Source organism: Amphiura filiformis, chromosome 14 (genome assembly GCF_039555335.1).
Source record: "Amphiura filiformis chromosome 14, Afil_fr2py, whole genome shotgun sequence".
Classification (NCBI taxonomy): domain Eukaryota; kingdom Metazoa; phylum Echinodermata; class Ophiuroidea; order Amphilepidida; family Amphiuridae; genus Amphiura; species Amphiura filiformis.
Window position 1 is genome coordinate 50815121 of NC_092641.1, and position 9195 is coordinate 50824315.

At 36.3% G+C, this 9195-nt stretch overlaps 1 protein-coding gene across 1 annotated transcript; it reads right to left on the reverse strand.

The window, feature by feature from the left end:
• Positions 1-1509: 1509 nt before the first annotated feature.
• On the reverse strand, positions 1510-8817 carry LOC140170267 (uncharacterized). Its single transcript, XM_072193639.1, has 4 exons — positions 8679-8817; positions 7153-7435; positions 2734-2877; positions 1510-2534 (listed from the first exon to the last, which is right to left on the reverse strand). The coding sequence occupies exons 2-4, from the start codon at positions 7424-7426 to the stop codon at positions 2527-2529; spliced, it is 426 nt and encodes a 141-aa protein (XP_072049740.1). The 5' UTR covers positions 7427-7435; positions 8679-8817; the 3' UTR covers positions 1510-2526.
• Positions 8818-9195: the final 378 nt, after the last annotated feature.

Genomic DNA, 9195 nt, shown 5'->3' on the forward strand with positions numbered 1-9195 from the left:
GGGTTGATCCTTTACAATTTCAACTACTGCAATATTATATATAAATAAAGAGAAATAATACATACTCTACATACTTGTAAATCAAATACATTAATTTCAAACATTTAGAAAACATCACAGAAATATTATATCAGATTTATCAAATGTGACACCATAGAATTTATATAGTCGAAAAAAAAAAGCATATATATATGACTGCTAAGCTCTGAATAATGTGGAAGCTAAGTTGTCCAGTTGAAATTAAACCATCCATGAATAAATCCAGTTCCAAACAGTATGAAAACCCATTAAAAAAAGCTCAGTTAAATTCCAGTTGGCGAACTAAATATGACTTTAAAAAAAACCTAGTAAGGAATTCCACTTGATCCCAGTTGAACTGGTTCCATCTCAAATCCCAGTTGAACTGGTATGTGCACAATTAATCCCAGTTGAGTCAAATGAAACCAGTTCAACTGGAATCAAATAAAACCAGTTCAGCTGGAATCATTTGAAACCTGTTCAACTGGTATCAAATGAAACCACTTCAACTGGTATCATTTGAAACCAGTTGAACTGGTATCAAATGAAACCAGTTCAACTGGTATCAAATGAAACCAGTTCAACTGGGATCAACTGGTGTTCTCAAAACAGTTGAACCAAGTTACCAGTTTACCCCAGTTCAACTAGAGCATTTCATTTTCCAACTGGTTCAACTGGGATCAGTTGGTGTTCTCAAAACAGTTGAACCCAGTTACCAGTTGAACTGGAGTCAACTGGAACGTTCCAATTTCCGTGACGGAATTTCATCGCCCAGTTGTAAACACAGTTGAACTGGTATCAAATGAAACCAGTTGATACCAGTTCAACTGGGATCAACTGGAATTTTGACCTGGGTATGCATTGAACCATATCATGCTAATCACTCGCACCTGTAAGATTAGTATCTTTGAAAAGAGTGGTATTAGCTGTCGAAGTGATGATGTAACAGAATTAATTACCATAGCAATATATGAATACAATTTTTGAATAGATCGCCCTGCACTATAACGTTCACAAGGTACCTATGCATTGAACCATAGATGTCAAATATATACTTAACACTCGCACCTGTAAGATTAGTATCTTTGAAAAACCGGTATTGTGTTCAATCTATGATTGCAGATATACACAGGTGATGAAGCAACATGTTTGTAGTGCAGGGCGATATAGTCAAAATTGCATTCATCTATTGCTATGGTAGTTAATCTGATTTATTACGTCTATAAGCTGTTTCGGCAGCGCGGAGGTGGTCACGTGCGTATTTATATATGCGCATTTATAAATATAACAGAAGTACACTAGCGGTTTGTAAGTACGAATATCCGCGGAATGGATTTGCAAAATTGCAAATAAAGGGCGATTTCAAAAACAAAAAACAAACAAAAACAGCATATGAAAACTGATTTACTAGTTATTTGAGTAAAGCACGTTTCCATGCGTGGGCCAGTTTATTTTGTATATTTAAAAGAAATAATTATGGAAAGACGTATGTATGTTCTGTGCATTTCTTTAAGTTTTATTAATACACCTTTACTCATATTTATATTATTATTTCCCATGAATTACCAAATTAAATACCATTTAAAGGGCATTTCGTGATCCACAGCCTCATCCGCCCAACTTTTCTGAAAAAAAGTTGAGATTTTTATACCACTGGAAACTCTAGCTGCACAATGTTTAAGTACAGAAAGTGTCTTGCAGATTGATTCGTTTAGCAAAAATGTCGTGAAATTTGAATTACGTTCTAGTACACCAGAACGAAATTACAACACTGGCCTATGGAGTAGTGTGTGCACATAATCATGCCTAACTCGCAAACGCAAAATCGGAATCAACTGAAATTGTGCGAATAAGCCTTTTCCATTGATATATACTGAAAAATGTCATAAAAAGATAATACTAAGATCACGAAACACTCCTTGAAGACATGTTTTAGACTTTGATACGGTATAATAGTATACCGAGGTATTTAAGTTTATCCCCTTTCTTGATTACAGTACCGTGCAGGCTAAAATTCAAATTTAATACTTTTTTGGTTGATTCTATAATGTTTATAATCAGTTATTTTCTTACATCCCACAACATGTCATGTCTTTAACAAAGATGAGCTCTAGTTCACCAATGACATGGGCCGTAATTTAAGGCGCAAGATGTAACGGCCCATCTCATTGGATATTGGATCCGATTAAAACTATAACACCCAACCAATGAGATCGAATCCCATAGCGTAGAAGAACTCCACTTGAATCAATCATGATTTTCTGTCATTTTAATGTTCAAAACCTTTGTGTTTAAAGTTAAAGTTGTGCCCTGACTTTTAGCTACATGTACAATGAACAAGAGAGCAATAGAAACTCCAAACGATGACAAAGTAGTTTTTTGTAGTTTTCTAATTAAATAGATAAATAATAAATTAATTTCGCCAACAACAGTATGTCTGGTTACTTCGTGTAATCTACACGGAACCGTCGTGATCTCCGTTGATATATTGAAGGAATCACATAACCATTATTCATCTGAAAATAGAGCATACAAAGAAAACAGAGACTTAAAAATACAATGAATAACTTTCACTGGAAAACAATACCAAGAGGCAATAAATGGAAGGCTGTCGGTAGACGGAAGGCGTTGGTGAAAAAGAAATGGTGAATTTATTTTATTGTAAAAAAAATAACAATTGTGAAACAAATTGAACTGGGGGGTGTATACCTTTACCTTTCTGTTCCGGTAGGATGTCGCTCAACTTGAATGCTTCATTATTATCATCACTCGCCTTACTCTGTCTCTCCACTTCTTTCTCGACTTTGTTCATCTGCTTTAACAATTGCTTTCTCTTTCCATCGTCCTGTTTGCCTTTACCTGAAAAACAGTAATATGAAATACAAAGGGATAAAATGAATACGAATTAAATACGAGGTGAGGATAATACTCGATGCAGTGACATATCGTGCATGAGATAGTCGTTAGCCGTATTTCAACCGCACCAATGCAGTGGGATGAAAACTATCAAAACTTATCTTTCTAAAATTAATAATCTCTTGTCCCTTTTGATCTGCCATATACGATTACTTTTATTGTGATTACTGTATCTGCGCAACTTTAATATTTGAGCCATGTGTAAAAGAAACATAATTAACTTTGGCCCGTTTATACCTTAAATATCATAACTAAAAGTCACACGGGCACAAACGTTGGGGTGATCTATACTGATGGTCATTCTATACTTGTTTGGGGAACTTTTGAAATGTGACTTTTGTATAGACGAATCCAATGAGCCAACTCATGGTCAGGATTTGGTCGGCCATTATCGGTTCCCCGCTTGCACGAAACAGGTGTTGTGAGTGCCCAATTGGGTGGATTAAACCCGCTTAAAATTCGATGTGTGTTGAAATTCTGTTGTGTTGTAAACTGTCATCATTTTTTTGGTCTACGTCTAACACGGGTGATAGAATGCAGTTTAAAATACACTTAAAGGGCCGCATCATTTCACATTTTAGGTGAGATAGCAGGGTCCCCGTCGCGGCTATGGCTGCCATTGAGGTGTAGGAATGCGTGAAATTGGATTCGTCTATAAAGACGACGTCATGATATACACACGGGTTTATTGTTCAAAACTTTATCACGTTCGTACATATATCTTTAGAAATTTACTGTGAAAACATAACTGGGCTAACTTTTCCAGCCTAAAGGCTTCAATAGTCGAATAAAACCAAAATAACTTAGCACGAAGGAAAACATAATGTCTGACAACACGAAATGAGCGTAAAGACGCAAGTTGGTAGTTTCGAAACGACCTGGCTACTCCGTTGGTGGTCGTTGTTTCCTTCGTGAATGGCTGTGCCCAAAGGACATACAAACATGATACTTCTGGCTTGAACCGGGGTGCGGCAAAACAAAGAATTCAACTCCGCCTAACACGCCGTAGAAGTGACGTAGCAATAAATGAATACAATTTTGGTATATCGTCCCGCATTTCGTTCATGCGGTACCGATGCATTGAACCATAGATGTCAAAGAAATGCTAATCACCTACACCTGTAAGATTAGTCTTTGAAAAGAGAGGTATTGTATTCAATCTATTATATGATTGAAGACAGGTGATGAGTGCAACCTACTGCAGTGCAGCGCGGTATATTGAACAATTGTATTCATCTATTGCTATGGTAGTTAATTCGATTATGACGTCACTTCTACGGCGTATAGCCAGAGGGTCTCGAAACTAACAACTTGAGACTTAATAATTCGTTTCGTTTTGGCAAGTCACATAATTATTATTTAATTTGTAAAAAGGTGAATTCTTGTTTCTCTGCGTCGTAATGTTTTGTTAAGTTACATGCATGTTCACCGGAAAATATTAACATTATCATTTGGAATCTACAAAAGATATTCTAACAACCTTAAGGGGTGGGGTATGAACGTTTGGACAGTATTTATTGCGGGACATTAGAGCATAGCAGACATATCAATTGCATTCTGAATACGAAGAATGTCCTTCTGATATCAAATAATTTAGATTTTTTTGAAATTCGCAATGTAATACACATTTTATGACAAATGATTAAACATTGATATTTTTGATATTTAACAGTACTCGAAGTAAACTTTATAAATCTGATGAGTTATACTTAAAGTGTATGTAGGTGGGATGAAAAACCGACGATCAATTGAAAATTTGCACCGTTCGTATTGAAGATATGGATTTTTTAATGAAATGTCAAATTTTTCAATTGATCGTCGGCTTTTCCTACCAGCTACATACACTTAAAGAATATGTCATTAGATTTATTAAATTTACTTCGAGGACTGTTATATATCAAACATTATGAAAAATATCAAATTTTAATAATTTGTCATAAAATTTGTATTAATATCGTGAATTTCAAAAAATTAAAATTATTTGATTTTAGAAAGACATTCTTCGTATTCAGAATGCAATTCGATATGTCTGATGTGCTCTCATGTCCCACAAAAAATACTGTCGAAACGCTTAAAACGCTCATTCCAGATCCCTTAAAGGCCACATTCTATCTTTGGAGTGTTTGGAACATGTATCTGAAATAGCATCAACAATGGTTAGGTGTTTAGAATAAAAAAATGTAGTAAAAAAAAAAGAACATGAAAGGTTTCGGGAACCGTTTTTGATATACAAGGGCTAACATGGCTAATGGATCACAAACATATTTTATTTATTGGTTAAAATTACGTCGGCCGTTCGTTACACTTAAATTTTTACTCCAAGACGTTTTTGATTTCTTTCTTTATTATTTTTTTTTCATTATGAGAAAATGAATGTTCCGGCTCTCTATATCTGTACGCACAAAAACACAACAGCTTTAAGGGGTTTAGTCCATTCGTGCAGTAAGCACTCGTTTTATACCTGGAATTTCTGACAAAATCTTGTTCGCATATCTCTTACTACCTCGCGTGGGGTCAAAGTGACTATTGCGTATGGCGCGCGTCGTGTCCAGCCATACGCATGATACAGAACGCGGCGGCGGTGCCAATTCATGTTACTAAATCATGACTTATATAATAAGGAATAGGGATAGTCATCAAATAAATGAATATTTCGTATTTATATAGAGTGCAAGGGAAGTAAACTCAACCAAGAAAGTATCGATACATGATGCAGTCATGTCTACAGTAGAATTCATCTCGACCTTTGCAGGACTTAACCCCATTAAAAGCTATTAAACCAAGATAACACTCATTGAAACAGCTCAACTGATTAAATCGGATCTTCTCTGGTTGTGCACAAGTGACTGTTTTCATGTGCGATATCACAATAAAGCTGGTATTCATAGCTTCAGTTGGGTAACCGATTATAAAGGAAACGAAAGGAAACAATGTTATGTGTGGCTTTGTTCACGAAATCAGACAATGGCGTGCTTTTGTAAACCAGCATTCTTGAAAATGAGCAACATAATGATTTTTGACTTAACACGGTTTGAAAATAATTTCTTCATATTTTTGGTGTTATCTGTCGTTTACATGTCCTTCCTAAAACACAAAAGTACGACCCTCTCCAAACACCTAAATTAGCTAAAAATTTAGGACATGTTACAAAACTATATTGTCTAGAATTTTAGAAGAGTACTTTTAATATTGGCCGGTTATTTTTCACACAGCGACGTTAACTAGGCAATGTACTATTACCTATAACATTAACTAAAACACCAAAGTACGAATATTTCCAAACATCTAAATTAGCTAAAAATTTAGGACATGTTAAAAACTATATTTTCTAGAACTTTAGAAGAGTACTTTTAATATTGGCCGGTTATTTTTCACACAGCGACGTTAACTAGTCATGTCCCCATACTGTTAACATAGGGCTATTTGTAAAGGTCACGCGTCAATGGGAAAGAGCACTGTGTATTGTGTATAGGAAAACGGACAGTAACTGCAGTATGACGATTATAGATGGTCAGATATATCGGGAACTGAAATATATAGCAACAACTTATTTAATGTATGTAAAGCGCAGTTTGCTCCTGCGCATTTTGATACCTCTTTCGTTGCCCTACGATATCATTTGGTTGAGTTATGGGCGCTTGAGTGGCTTCAAGTCGGATTTTGAAAGTTGCACTTAGCTCCTATTCAAGCCGAGGAAAGATAAGACATCCTAATTTGTAGAGCATACGACGACAAATCCAGGCAGTGATAGACAGTGATGGTGGGCACACAAAGTATTGCGATGTCAGCAGAAAGAGTTCATGAGATAAGTCAGAGATCAGTTAAGGGTAGCAAGTATTGAAGTTGGAAGTCGAAGGAGTAAAATAAAGTTCATGGTTAAGTAAACAGAGCACATCGGAGTTCTTTGTCTTGATTTTGTGTGCATGTACACGACGAACGCATTTGGCTTGGATAGGAGCTTAGTGCAACTTTCAAAATCCGACTGGAAGTAACTCAAGCGCCCATAACTCAACTAAATGATATCGTAGAGCAACACAAGAGGTATCAAAATGCGCAGGAGAAATCTGCGCTTTATATACATTAAATACATTTTTACTATTTCAGTTCCCGATATATCTGACAATATATAATCGTTTCGATACTTTCTGGGTTGAGTTTATTATATAGCAAACAAGATAATTAAACAAATTTGATATCTTGATATACTTGCGTACTTACATGTATAATTTATTTGGCAACAGACACTTTTTACGAAGCAATTGGCTCTGCAGTTATTATAAGCCGCTTCCTGTAGAAAGGCAATGGAGGCTTCAGTGGTGGGTGAACATGTTGTACATGCTGTATACTGGTTAGCCGCACTGTTGATGTTGAACACGGCCGCTAGGTCAAATAAGGTATATTGGGATAAACTTTTCGGTTCTGTTGCCATGCCACATCCAAAAGATGCCACAACACATGCCACCGCCAAAAGGATCACAAGCTTAGATGCCATCCTTTATATCTGTGTGAAAGACAAAAGGTGAGAAATATAACTTAGCCACTATATATACATGATAAATACACAAACACACACACATCCCACCCACACACGTATATATTAAAACAAGCATATTGAACAGAATAAACGGTATTTGCAAGCTTAGACTTCGCCCTTGACGTTGATGTAAGCATCATGTCACAACAGTATTTTCTAATTGCCAAAGAGGGCGCTTTTTTGACAACACGCAAACCCTATACGTTGTTTGGGCGTGTTCTACTTTGTCAACACAGTGCCGTATTTCGAGCAACATATGAGCTTGAAGGTATGGCCGAAGACTGTTCACACTGCTGAATTGTGCAAACTTGTAAAGTGAATTGAAACATGGCAATAATATGATATTTTTGGTGATTGCTCTTCGCTGTCATAACGGTTGTTTATAGCAATATGGTTGTTGAGTCAAAGGTAGTCCTCAAAATTCCAAAATCTGTAGGTATAATATTTCAAATGACCTAACCAAAAAGGTAAAATATAAGCAAACTCCACCAATTCTAAACCTGCACTTATTGCACCTCATGAGAAGGAATTGCACCCCAAATGAGAAGGAGTTGCACCCAACTTGAAAGGTGAGATAAACACGAAAATAATCAATAATTGCAGGGCTGGAGATTACGCATATGTTGGGCTTTTAACGGCTTACTTTTCAGCACCGCTGTCACCCAAAAGCCCCATATTTGTAATAAATGTTCTGTCTCTCATACCTGGTATTGCAGTGACCAACACAAGTATCTACTTTATAATACATAACAGTAAGTACAGGATACAAACAGCTTCCAAGTACATTTCATACATGTACTTGCTTAGAGCCTAGGAAAGTTGCCTTGCAGAAGTACATACTTGCTCGCCATTTTCTGCGATTCCTTTTCTTAGATCGGCACCAGATGACTCGAATTTCCATTTACTTACTATTAACCAATCAAGTGTCGCAGAGATTTTGATTGACAGTGACGTCAGCAGACGCAAACTAATCTTTTTAATTCTATCTTTAATTATAGCAAAGACTTGGAACTATAATTGAATACAGAATTTAAATGACTAGTTTGGGTATGACATCCTGTCAACTAGACCAGAAATGCCGTGCTGCGCAAGTCAGTAACCTCTCGTCGCGCCTTTGCTCTGACGTTAGACGCAAACTAGTCGTTTTAATTCAGTCTTCAATTATAATGGAGTTCCAAAATATAGCATTGTGGTCTTTACAAAATCTTACCTTATTTCTTTGCCGACAAAACACCAAGGTCAATGTAGTTTTTTCTTTGCAAGCTAAGTTGTACTTCACCTCTGTGTAATGTTGTGATGTTGTGCCAACACCAACCAAAAAGCCAGTGTTTATATCCAGTCACGACGCCAATTGCGAAAAGGGGAAAAAGAAATGCTAAACACCTGTTGTCATCACAAATTCACACAATTAAAATAGTTTTAATGTTTTAAGGAAAAATTATCAATACTATTGTAGCAACCTTCTTGTCTCCATCATGACCACCGATCCAATCCATTAGAGGAAGCAGCTGTTTTGTCTCCATCATGATTCCCCACCATATCTATTAGAGGAAGCAGTAGCAACCTTTTTGTCTCCATCACGATCCCCATCATATCCAATAGAGGAAGCAGCTGTTTTGACAATATTTTGGTAAAACATTCGCTGCCACGAGACGTTTTCTATTAAAAGAGGATAGAACAATTTTGTTTGTCGTTTTTAGCATCTTTATTAGCAGTGGCTCCGGAAC

Excerpts from the sequence above, each read along its gene's own strand:
- LOC140170267 (XM_072193639.1), bottom strand. The coding sequence starts at position 7,426 with ATGGCATCTAAGCTTGTGATCCTTTTGGCGGTGGCATGTGTTGTGGCA. Across the intron at positions 2,878-7,152 it reads TTGCCAAATAAATTATACAT|GTAAAGGCAAACAGGACGAT; the intron begins GTAAGTACGCAA and ends ACTGTTTTTCAG.